Consider the following 13,501-nt stretch of genomic DNA (forward strand, 5'->3'; position numbering starts at 1 on the left):
TTGTCTCTCTCGGGCTGACTGCCTTCAGCTGACAGTGGACTGTTAAGGCAATCTATGCTCATATGCCAGTGAGCAATGTAATCATGCGCCTGGTGTCACTCTCTCTCTCTCTCTCTCTCTCTCTCTCTCTCTCTCTCTCTCTCTCTCATGGTGCCAGCTGCAGGAGTTGCTCTTTTCCCTCCTTTGATTGTGTCTTTTTCTCAAAGTTTGCATTGTGCCATTGGTGCTTTATGGAGTCATTCTGCACTTTCTCTAAATGCCATAAGCAATCTCGCCATTGATAATATGTAAAAAGCTGTGAATAGACAAAAATTACTCATTGTGCAGTGCCAAGAGCTCAACTTGTGATGCATTTGTCATGAGTTAAAAAAAAAATCTGTCTGACTCAGCAATAATGTAGTTAATGGACATCTTACAGCAAGCCCTTAGCCCCTATTTTCTATTACAGTGTTGAAAGCCATACAGTTAGCACCGGTCAGCACACCCATTCAGCCATATGACAAAGTTTGAAATTAGATTATTTGAATTGAGTCATGGGGAATTTTGTATCTATCCCATGATAATATTTATATTGGGCTTGTTTTGTCTGTTTCAGCACTTTTGAGAGAAGATATTATGTAAAACATGAATATATATTTTTTTTTTATCTCAATGTTCACATACAGTAGTCGTAGTAGTAGTAGTAGTCTGAAACTAAAAACTGTAGCCTAGATATTTTTTAATAACTGACTCATCTTTTATTTAAGGGTATTTTTGTACAATACTTTTTATATACAGTCCCCCTATTTCAGGGCACCAAAAGTAATGGGACAGATTCATATAATGTCCCAATTAAGCACTCATGTTTAGTATTTGATCGACAATAACTACCTGAAGTCTGTAACCCGTTGACCCCACCAGACGCTGGGTATCTTCTATGGTGATGCTCTGCCAGGCCTGTACTGCAGCCATCTTCAGTTGTTGTTTGTTTTGAAGTATGTTTCCCTAAAATCTTATCATCAGGAAATGAAATGCATGTTCAAATTGATCTAAATCTGAAGATTGACTTGGCCAGTCAAGAACATTCCATGTTTTGGCCCCTGAAAAACTCCCCAGTTGCTATGTTTTGGGTCATTTGGGTCACACTTACTGTGTGATTAATTAATTTGGAGGCATTTGCTTGTACTCGAGTGGACAAGATGTTTCTTCAGAATACATCATCAATTAAGACAAGTTAGCCAGTTTTAGTGGCAGCTATACATACCAAAACCATAACACCCCCTCCACCATGTTTTACAGATGAGGTGGTATGCTATACAGTAAATCTAGGGCAGATTCTTTTTTCTCCAACTTTCCACTTTTAATTACTCTAGTACATTAACATATTCATCTTATCTGTCCATAAGACCTTTTTCCAGTTTCTAATGTACTTTTTAACAAACTGTAACCTGACCGTCCTTTTTGAGTGGTTTACACCTTGCAGTGAAGCCTCTGTAGTTCCCGGATGATAGTCTCTGACACATTCATCCCTACCTCCTGGAGAGTGTCCCTAATTCAAATAAAAGCTGAGAAACTCTACTTTAACCTCATAGTAACTGTTTAATTTAAAATCCAAACTTTTGGAGTATAGAGCCAAAAGAAGAAAAAATGCTTAACTTTCCCATTATGTACGCAGGGCACTGTATATCACAAGAACTGTTTATAATAGTATCCTTTTGTTGATGTCAGAGAGAGAGAGAGAGAGAGAGAGACAGCATATGGTCTGATTTTACCATGCCTGGAAAGACGGACATGGTGGACTTGCAGACTAACTGTAGTATTTACAACAGAACGGAGCTGAACCTAAATCGAGTGCAGATCCGCTGTGTATGTCTATAGTCTCTCTCTTCCTCTCTAGCTCTGAGGTGTAGTACCCATCTGTGACCCATCAGGAGCCCAGTGGGCGCTGGAGCCACTCGCTCACAAGTAATTCAGTAACGATGCAACGGTTAAGGTTTGTTTCATGATTCCTCGTTCCTCTGCTCAGTGTGCATGTCCTGAATTCAACAGGCCAGTGTGTTCTCTGGACAATTAAGCATGAGGATTCACTCTCTTGCCTGAATTGTTTTGCATTTTACCTTCTGTTCCCATGTGTAGAAGACATTTGCGCACTGAGGCAGATGAAGCCTGCAAAAAAACCTTAATGATGGTATTCCAGTGAGCAGTCCCAGTGATTGTCACAGTCTAAATACTCCATGCATCACAAACAAGGTCTTTAATACAGTGTGTTCAACCAGTTGATCTGTTCACTGGTTTGGATACGAGTTAATTCTTTCAATTCTGCAAAAAGAATAATTATTAACATTATTATAGATATGACATCATCATATGCAACGGGGCAAGCTCCTGCGTACAGACATCAACAGTGTCCAAATTTAAATTAGCCAAGACTGCCCTCATTGAATCATCCTTATTTGTATTTTTTTGAGACCCAATCAGAAACTGCAATTTCTTGATCAATGAATTTTATTCTCAATAATAAACTGTTTATTGCCTCACTCCCATGAGTTATCACTCCTGTTTCAGTGCTCTCAATGTAACAAGCTGAATAAGACTTTGTGCACTGTCCACCTACTAACTGTATTTGAGACTTCAGAGAGCGTTGCCAAAATGGCTGACATGCTCCCTTTGAAAAACAATTTACTATATGGTATGCTTTCTACATTTTTACCGAAAACACAAAGGTGTGAGCATGCCTCTGTTAGATTAAAGAATTACCCCCTTGCCACGATATGCTGACTCATCTAAGAGACCAGGTTCAAAGCAATGGAACAAACCAGCATTATGGTCTTTGTGCACAGCTCTCTTTCCATTGGTCCATTAAGATCACAGAATTGTCTTGAGTAATGAAAAGGAGTTCTACTAAATTAGGTAGACTCCCTTCACAGGGCAAAGCTGCTTCCAGTGTTCATAATAAGAAGTGCAGGTGCGTGTGCAAAAGTCTGTTTACAAAGACACTGTGCAAACATTGCTTAAATGAGATAAGATGGTACTTTATTGATCCTGAATGGGGAAATGTGATTACATCAGCTAATACTCCAACACTCAACATCTAGTGCCTGAGGGTGGAGACCAGGCTACTGTATCCCTCTCTCTCCCTCTCTAACCCTAGTTCAGAACTGTCTAAATAGGATGTAATAATATGGAAAAGAGGGTGGATGTCCACAACCCTGTACAAAAGACAATGGACATATAGACAACAACAATAGACAACATAGTATAATTGTTGTGAATACTGTTATGTTATTGGTAAATTGCCTATATCTACTGTATGTACTGTATAGTACATCAAAAAGTTGTCATAGCTATGGCAGGTTCAGTTGAACTTTGGAGTGGAGCCCTCCTACTGTCTGTCAAATATGGGGCAGCGTAGAACCAGGGTCCCACTCGGCACTCATCCTAGTGCTTCTGGCCTCAGGTAGAGTAACAGACTGTAGCGTAGCCTGCTTCTGCCTGACTCACCGCGGCTCCCTGCTCCCTCCTAGGAGGGGAAGAAAAACAGCTGGGCCTTAAAAGGGCCTCACTGTTACTCTCCCAACAGTGGACCCTTTTCATAACTCACCCTGTACATCCATATACCATGCACACCGCCACCGCTACCAGTGGCCGTTATGTGAAAATACCTAGTAAAAGCCTTTTTTTCTCATTGTTACATGTAGAGCTTCTTTTCTCCAAAAGGTGGTGTGGTACTGTCGTAGATTTCTGCTAACATGAGTGGAGGTAGTTAAAGAACACCAGTTGGGTGTCTCATTATCTTCAGTGTGCACAGACATGAGCATGACTGCTGTGCAGTGTCCCACTTCTTGCGCTGTTAGTACCTCTTCTTTGACGCACAAGCATTCAGTGCCTTTGTACATCAGTGTACTTTTTGTTTGATGGTTGGAACAGGTGTGATTAAATAGTACAACACCTGCTCTCACCCATAGGATCGGAAAGAAGCAAATGGCAAAGTGGTTACTCAGTACAATGCTCTCATTCACTGACATTCAACTGTCCATTGAAATAGAGGTGGAAAGTAACTGCCCACAACCATGAAGAAATACTTCAGATCGAATACAAGTTGATAGAATAAGACTGCATAAGAAATATGTTTCTTTGAAAAAGGTTTTTTTATACACTTGCACATCTTCAGCAAAAAGTATAGGATATGTTCAGTCGCCTAGAGTAAATGGGAGGTTTCTGCATATTGAAACATATTGAGACATACCTGTATGTGTGACACCTTATGTATGTACGATGTAGTCTTTTGTATGAACATTGTTGTTTTGTTATGTCAGTACATTAATCTCACTGGTCATGAAATAAAAGTACATGTTGATAGTATTTTCTGAATTAAAAACATAGGCCTACTTATCCAAATGCATGTTCATCAATTAGAATGTGTAATATCAAATATATATTAGGTTTTCTGTTTTATTTTCATATCACAGGATTATCTCAAGCTCATCTTTAATTGGTCGCTATCCTGAAGGTCTGAACTAACTCACACACACCACATCTTTGCATTTCCTTAACTCCATATTCCATAATGGCTTCGTCAAGCTCTATTCCGTCAAATGCCAGTTCTTATGTTTAGGACGAAATGACGGCAATTAAGTCTTCCTTGGCCTACCAGCCCGTTTGCGATTGCTTAGCTCACCAGTACTTTTTTATTTTTAATGATGTTCCAAACTGTTGATTTTAACCAGAATGGCTTCTTTACTTTCATTGACACCTCTTTGGTCCTCATGTTGACAGACACCAATAGCAAACTCCAAAGGCAAATCCAAAGCCTAGAATCAATACTAGACATTGATGGCTCTCTTATGGCTGCACAAATGATGTGATGTAACACACCTGACTTACTAGAAACACCTGTCAAGCCAATTGTCCGATTTCTTTTGGGTACCCTAAAATAGGGGGTCTATGCATAAAGACTGTTGTAATTTCTGAAACCAATATGTACACAAATACCATTAAATAAAACCTGAGAATCTCTACTTTAACCCCATAGTAATGGTTTTAAATCCAAAATGTTGGAGTGTAGAACCAAAAGAAAAAAAAATGCTTCACTCTCCCATTACTTGCGCAGGCCACTGTATGTGTGATAAAGAGATCAAGACTCTGAAAGTAAGTTTTCATTCAGCTTTTGATTCACAAAAATACGCAGTGTATTCGGAAAGTATTCAGACCCCTTCACGTTTTCCACATTTTGTTATGTTACAGCCTTATTCTAAAATTGATTAAATCATTTTTTTCCCTCATCAATCTACACACAATACCCCATAATGACAAAGCCAAAACAGGTTTTTAGAAATGTTTGCTAATTTATTCATTTAACTAACTTATTTACATAAATATTCAGACCCTTTGCTATGACACTCAAAATTGAGCTCAGGTGACTCCTGTTTCCATTCTTGAAATGTTTCTACGACTTGATTGGAGTCCACCTGTGGTAAATTCAATTCAATGACTCATAGACTATGTGAGGAAGGCGTGCTTTATGCTCCATTGTCTGCAGTCATTCTCATGCCTTTAATGTTTCTTTCAGGTGAATGAGATCTACCATGATGACTCGCTGGGCGTCCACATCAACGTGGTCTTGGTGAGGATGATAATGCTCGGATATGCCAAGGTGAGATAAGAGGATCAAAGACAGGGTTGTTTAAGCAGCAGCTTCTGATGCACGATATAGTTTCATCATGACTGTATAAACATTATACATAGTAGAGCCTTATAGATTAGCATTACAGTATAACAGTCTATGATAAAGTGGGCTGGGTTATGTGTATTCACAAAATATCCCAGCTAATTATGCCTCATACATACTCATTCCTCATACAGTGAAGTTTCATAATGCTCTATGAATGCATATTATAAAGGAGATGTATATGTTAACAAGGATCTTATGCTTTATAAGGCAGTGAGTTGATTGTACTGTGAATACTATTAAGCGGTTATGTAGTATATAGTATGTAAGAGTTACGATCCATGTGATCTTATTTGTTTAACCATGTCCTAACATACAACTATGCTATCTGCACAGAGAATAATATTTATTGAAAAGTAACAATACATGCATATATGTCTTTAGACTAGTTGAGGGTACAGTCTCCCGTGTGGCTCTGTAGACATGTTTAGTTCACTTCCAGTTTTTGCCACACACTAATGAGCGTATAAGCAAGCAGGGCCCTAATTGGGTTTACTTGCTCTGCGCTCATGTTGGTATTTTTCCTCGCCAGTCCATCAGTCTCATCGAGCGAGGCAATCCATCACGGAGCCTGGAGAATGTTTGCCGCTGGGCGTTTGTGCAGCAGAAGGCCGACCCTGAACATTCTGAGCACCACGACCATGCCATCTTCCTCACCCGCCAGGACTTCGGCCCCACCGGCATGCAGGGTAAGCATGGCATTAAAGCAACACTCAGTAATCTCACACAGTGACCTCATAAACAACTGCACCCTCCCTTTAAGCATGAAGTCAAATTAAGCTTGAATCAGGTCAGTTCAGAGAGGCAAAAACATATGTCTTGATTGAGGGGGTAACGCCTCAATCACAATGTGGTCCAGTCATGACTTGGGGGCATCTCTACGTGGTGTCTCGTCTCCAGTGGTGTCCTCCCCTTGTCTCCTTTCCCTTATCTGTGAAGGTCCCACAGTTATGACAAGAGGACAGAGCCAATTCAGATTGAAATCCCCCCCAGGTCTGATTGGACCATGTTGTATCAATGTACATTTTTTGTGTTATCAGTGTTTTTGTCCCTCTAAATTGGCCTGATTCACAAACAGGCACACCATTTTTCTGTGGTGTTTGTCATGCTCAAGGGAAAGTGCAGTAGTCTGAAGTCCTTGTTTGAAAGTATTTGTTTGTGTGCTATTTGATGAAAAGCTAGAAAAGAACCCATTTATGTTATTTGAAGAAAGTATGCTTTTTGAGTTTGGAAATGTAATTTGAGAGGTCTCTTGAAGGTGCATGGACAGAAAAAAAGGAACAATATTGTCTAGGGCTGCAGAAGGCGTCCAACATTTCTCAGAAAATGGTTTAGAATTGTGCACAACATTGAAAAGGTCTTCCGCACATTTTCATTGTAATCATTCTTGTGCCAGAGTTGGTGCAATGTTCTAGGGAAATTGATTATCATCTCACATTCTCTTATTCTTCTCATACACAGAATTGATGTTCTGTGTATCATGTTTTGTGATTCTCATTAAGCTATTTTGATTAAAAGCCAGTGATTGTACATGTAATCAGAGGCAGTACACTCTCTCTCTCTCACACACACACACACACACACACACACACACACACACACACACACACACACACACACACGTCCTCTACATTTATAATTGCTGTCTTGTGTGTCAGGAACTCAACAAAGACAATTCCCTTAACACCCGTATTAGGTTTATGAGCTCCCTTTGAAGCTATTGTGATTACCAGGGATGATATGCTTCGTGGCTTCTTACAGCACTTGTACAATCAAAGCCCGAGTTGTTGTGATAGAGTCTTGGTAGAATGATTTTGCCATCACAATTCTGTTGCTGGACCCTAAATTATTGTTTCATTTTCTCCGGTACATTGACCTAACCATGGCAAAGTGACATTAAGTTCTCCTACCGTGGCATGACTTTAAATGTCCTTTTTTTCAGAAAGTAAACAAATGTGCCCTCAGAGAGTGTGGAACATTAACGATGAAAGGACAGGTAAAGTAAAGATTGAGAGGAGGATAAGATCTCCAGGGACAGTCAGTTAAAGGAGCAAATCCGCAATGATCCCTTCAGCAATGTGTGAAGTACAAACACAATCAGCATGAAATAAAACAGAAGAAAGGAAAAAAAAGGAACAGACATATCAAATCAGACTTTCTTTATATAGCGCGTTTCGTGCACAAGGTGCTTAACAATACAATGAAAATACAACAATACAATGAAAATACAACAATACAGTGAAAATAAACGGTAATATAAGAAAATTATAATATAGGAAATACGAGACATGGTAGAACAGAGAGCAGAGTGCAGCACAGTAGAAGAGGGTAGATTCAAATAAGATGGATTCTAATACAGTGTTTACAGATTGTGACGCCCTCAGCTCCTCTTGCAGGCTATTCCAGAGGCGAGGACCATAGACACTAAATGCCGCCTCCCCGTAGTTCTTTGTCCTCACCCAAGGAACAACTAAAAGGCCAGTGCCAGAGGACCTGAGTGATCTTGAGGGAGCATATATCAAAAGCATGTCTGACAAGTATTCAGGCGCTAGTCCATTGAGTGATTTGAACACCAATAAAAGGATCTTATAATCTATCCTAAAACTGACAGGCAACCAATGAAGGGACTTTAGGACAGGTGAGATGTGTGCTCTCCTTATGGTCTTGGTTAGTACATGTGCTGCTGCTTTTTTAGGTAGACCAGAAAGGAGAGCATTGCAGTAATCAAACCTGCGAGTGATAAAAACATGCATAAGTCTCTCAGTATCTGCCTGGGAGAGAAACGGTTGCACTTTAGCAATATTTCTATGATAAAAGGCGGTTTTAGTGAGATTACTGATTCAAAGTGAGATTCAAATCAGGGTCTAGAAGCACGGCAAGATTTTTTTGCTAGGGGTTTTTCGTTTTGTGTCATTTTAATTTTAAGTTAGTGCACAGTATCTCTCTCTGGACCTTTGCTCTGATAATTAAAACCTCTGTCTTATATTTGTTCAATTGCAAGAATTTATGTGGCATCCACAAATTGATATGATCAATGCATTGAACCAGTTTATCAATAGGGCTGATGTCATGAATTTTACTTAAGAAAGGTTTAAAATGGGCCTGAAATTGTTTAGCACTGAAGGATCCAGGTTACTTTTCTTTAGGAGAGGTTTCACAATAGCAGTTTTCATTGCCAGGGGGAAAATACCAGTCAGCAAGGAGTGATTCACAATCACTAGCACTTCATCCTCAAGATAATAAACACAGTCTTAAAAAAAGTGGTGGGGACAGGGTCAAGTGAGCAATTCTTTATCAACAGCAGCAAAATCATTAATAGCAGTCTTAGGCAAAGGGAAAGTGTCCAAAGACAGTGGCTCACGCACATTCAGTATAACATGGTTTAGATCCAACCTGATTTTTGTTATCTTGTCTCTGAAAAATGCTGCAAACTCTTCACATTTTGATGTTGAAGTGATGAAAGAGTGACTTTTTGGAGCTGGATTTATGAGGCTGTCAATAGTTGAGAAAAGCATTCTGGGATTATTATGATTTTAACAAGTCAGCTTGGAGAAATGAGCTTGTCTTGCATTTCTAATTGCTTTATTGAAGATAGTGAGGTGTTCTTTAAAATGTCATAATGGACTTGCAGCTTAGTTTTTCTCAGCTTTTCTACATTTTTTCTTTAAGTTAATAATATTCCCAGTTCTCCATGGTGGTTTCTGTTTAGATTGTGTGGCTGGTGCTATAGTGTCAATGGTAGTCTTCAGCTTATTATTAAAATTATTGACTAAATCATTACAAAAGGAAGGAAGGATCTGTGGGGGTATGTTATTAAGATGATTTATGAAATTTTCAGCCACTTCAGAGGTAAGATAACGTTTCCTAACAACCTGCTCAGTAACAAAGCTAGATGATGGTAAGAATGCAGGGAAAAACAATACAGTAGTGGTCTGAGATTGCCATGTCAATTACATCAGATACATCAATCCTTAGACCACGAGTGACAATTAGATCCAACGTATGGCCGCGGTTGTGAGTCGGCCCGTTAACATGTTGAATAAAATCCATAGAGCTCAACAAATTTAGGAACTCAGCGGCTTTACAGTGGGCCGCCTTATCCACATGTATATTAAAGTCACCTATGACCATAATGTTGTCATAATTGTTACTGACAATCTACAACATTTTGGTGAAGTCATCTAAAAAGATACGACACTGTTTGGGGGGTCTATATATTGTTATAACAAGCACAGGGGGTTGGGATTTTAACAGTGTAGCATGATGTTCAAAGGAGCAAAAATCACCAATAGGGATATTTTTACAGTTTAGGGCGTCAATCTTTTATTCTCTATCTGTAGATAGACACCTGAATCTTGCCTTAAGTGTGGCATTTGTTGCCTGCAAGGCAGATCCTCAATACCATGCAATTTTCCAAAATGTTAAACTTATTATATATACATTTTGACTACTGAGTTTTTAAAATGTCTTTCCCAACAAGTCAATAGACGTGATGCGCTGTGACTCTTTTTGAGGTGTTCGCTTTTTGAAATGTTAAATCATATCGATCTCACACTATCCGTAGAGAGGTTCTCCTTCGCAGCCTGAGGGCCAGTTTTAGGATGACTGAAGGGTACCGTACACCAGAAAGAATTAAAACAAACAACACTTCTTGTCAAATCAGAGTTCGACTCTCAGGGGGTGGAGGAATCAAATCGGACTTTATTTATATAGCGCCTTTAGTGCAAAATTGCAAAATACAAGTTGCAATAGTAAGTCAGTCACTAGTAAGTCGGTCACAAACTCTCTCCCAGCAAGCAAAAAGCCCCCCAAATGAGGTGTCTCAGTACAGTGTCAATCAACTGACTCTTAGAAAAGGTGACGGTCTGCATCCGTAATTCAGCATTTAATTGACTTGCCCAGATTCAATGCCAAGAATGTTTTGGGGGGAGATGAAACCTCCTGCTAACTTTTCCAATCCCTCGCTGTTCACCTCCCTCATTTGTCTGTCCTCCTGCATTACATTTGAATTCATTCCGAGAGGATACTGCTCTGTCAGATAAGTATTAAACGTTTTCGACAGCGGTAACTTTTGGGATTTCATCACCTTTGGAAATGCAGGGGGCCTCTACACGCGGGAGTATTGCTCTTTTCTTTTGTTCGCACCCCATGAACTAAGTGACTCATTAGTTATGATCAAAGAGAAGCATCTTCATGGCTAATTAGACAGGCTTGTTCTGGTACCTGGCGGCCGTCAACATGGCTTAGTGTGAGTTACTGAGCAGCAGAATTCTGGCTGTGGCTGATGGGATGGGATTTCTGGAGAGCACAACCCACTGTCAGAGGGGAGACTAGTGGGGAATGGCAGATACCGCTAGAAAAGGATGAGTAATCCTATGCATCTGTCTCTCTCTCTCTCTTTCTCAATTTCTCTCTCTTGTTTTCCTTCTCATTCACTATTCCTCTGTTGCCCCTCTCTCTCTTCACAGGATATGCTCCTGTGACAGGCATGTGCCATCCAGTACGGAGCTGCACCCTCAACCACGAAGACGGCTTCTCCTCTGCCTTCGTCGTGGCCCACGAGACAGGACACGTGTAGGTTCTTATATGAAAGTGTTTGCGCTTGTCTGTGCTTGTGGGTGTCGGTATGAATGAAAACATTTGGACCGAGAGGGTGTTTATGCGTTGATACTCCCAAGGTTATATGTGTGGGAATGAATGGCATGGCTTTGCCTTCACCTGCACACACAGTGATGCAGCGCCTCACACGTTCCATATTCAGTGTGTATGTCTTCAGGGGACTTTTGAATGATTCCAATGTTGAATAGCATCCACAACCTTTCTTTTCCAAGCAAATGCTCTCATCAACAGTGACGTAGCTTCAATTTGACATAATGTCCTTTTCCCTTTTGCTGATAATGGAAGACAATGATCTCATAGCCTAAGGGCTCAGAAGCAAATTACCATCCATCTACATACAGACACAGAGGCTCAAGGACGCAGGGAAAGGGTCCAAATCTAGATACTTTATTTTAACATTAAATCCTAAAGGTTCACAAATATAAGTCTTCAAACATAGAAATCTGACTTTGCATCAAAACCTAAGATCAATGTGCAAGCTGCTGCCTTCTCATCAGTCCTGCCTCCTACAAATATTGCCATTCCACTCCCTCCCTGAGGAGATAAAGAGGCAGATCAGAACAGGGTAAGAGGAAAGTAGATCGGGTTCACCTGGTCAGGTCGGCAGCAGGGAGGTGCACCATAGGCTTAGGAGTAACTTGTGGGTCTGTGGCCACTGGGGCTCTGGACACACTCTTCAATCATGGCCATTCTCCTCACAGCTCCCACAGTATGACGGGTTTTGGTCTTCACTGTCAACCTAATAGTGACTCCCACACCATTTACACCAGACAACCTAGCCTTCCAGCTTGGAGAGGTCAAGGCCAGGGGAATGATGCTGGCCCTGGGTAGCTGATGGTGTTGTAGGGCCTTATAGCATGGCAGTTACAATACGAAGGGTTGGCAAGGATATTTGTACTGTTAATAGCAAAACAGATCTTAATATTAATAATCTGACTCCCAAGTAATTTAATTAACACTGTGCAAAGAATTGTTTTTGTGTTTGTGTTGATTAGGGCAAGAATGTTATAATAAATCAAATGAGTCTTTAATAATACTGTAAATGTATACAATTATTAAAAGGCAAATACATCATAGAAAAATGTTACATTCTACCCTCATGGTAAAGGAGAAAGAGACAAAGACAGACCCACATTATCTGTTACTGTACTCATAAAACAACAACCGAGACCTCTGACCAGAACACAAAGAAGAGAAAGAATCTGTATTCTATTTATGTTCTTATACATGGCTTCAAACCATAGTATTTAATTTAAAAGCTGTTTGCAAGGAGAACCATCTCATCCTATCAATTATATTCAGATGACACCACAGCATTAACACATTCCAGAGGTCCTGTAAACATCACAGAGAGATCACAGTAATTTGGCCCATTTGAGGAAGAATTTATGAATTCTTCAAGAAGTCAAGAAAGGGGGGCAGAATTGATGTCTCCCTCTTCAGTGTCTTGATTTGGCTTATCTTATAGGGGCCACAGGCTGACCCCTGTCACAGCTTGGAAGAGTGCCTTGAGCAGATCCAGCTTCTTTGTTTCTTTAAGCTTCTTATCTTATTATTTCTGCTTCTTTCTTTGTCATCTTCAGAACTTTAAGCTAGCTTTCTCTAACCCAGCTTAGTCTGGACCAAGGTGGGCCCTGCCTCTTAGGAAGCAATATACCCAAAACCACCAAGCCTCAACCATTTTCAGCTGGGCAGAGTTGACCTGGTCAGGTCTTAAAGGTATAGGGATTACAGGGTATTGCCAGCCTTCCCCTTGTGATGCTACACAGGACAAAAGATAGTGTGTATCTTTTGTCCCCTTTTGCCAATGAGCAAAGCAATGAGGAAATGGAGGCATAAATAAAGCACACAAACATAGAAAAACGTAGTTCCTAATTGATGAGCCAATCAGTACAAAGACCCAACAGAAACAACAAACTACACCTTTAACATCTACCTCAAATTGGAGTCTGTAACGTTTAAAAAAAAAAAATATATGATATATACCCATTGATTCTTAAAGAATATTACTCATAGACACCTCAGGAACTTTATACAACAGTCTTACCCCATCATAACCCACATTATAAGGCTGTTTTAATCCATTGTTTAACAACAGGAATGTAAGCAAAAACTGCATAGCTTCAATTCAAGTTGAATGTTTAACTGCCATGTTGATGATAGACTGTCAGTCCT

At 40.0% G+C, this 13,501-nt stretch overlaps 1 protein-coding gene across 1 annotated transcript in view; it reads left to right on the forward strand.

The window, feature by feature from the left end:
- Nucleotides 1-13,501, forward strand: part of adamts3 (ADAM metallopeptidase with thrombospondin type 1 motif, 3) — an 82,867-nt gene that overhangs the window by 37,572 nt on the left and 31,794 nt on the right. Inside the window, exons 6-8 of the mRNA XM_083673193.1 lie at nucleotides 5,549-5,632; nucleotides 6,240-6,396; nucleotides 11,176-11,281. Coding sequence (XP_083529319.1) covers nucleotides 5,549-5,632; nucleotides 6,240-6,396; nucleotides 11,176-11,281 — 347 coding nt within the window. The remainder of the gene's footprint in view (nucleotides 1-5,548; nucleotides 5,633-6,239; nucleotides 6,397-11,175; nucleotides 11,282-13,501) is intronic.

This window comes from Argentina silus (genome assembly GCF_951799395.1).
Source record: "Argentina silus genome assembly, chromosome: 7".
Lineage (NCBI taxonomy): Eukaryota > Metazoa > Chordata > Actinopteri > Argentiniformes > Argentinidae > Argentina > Argentina silus.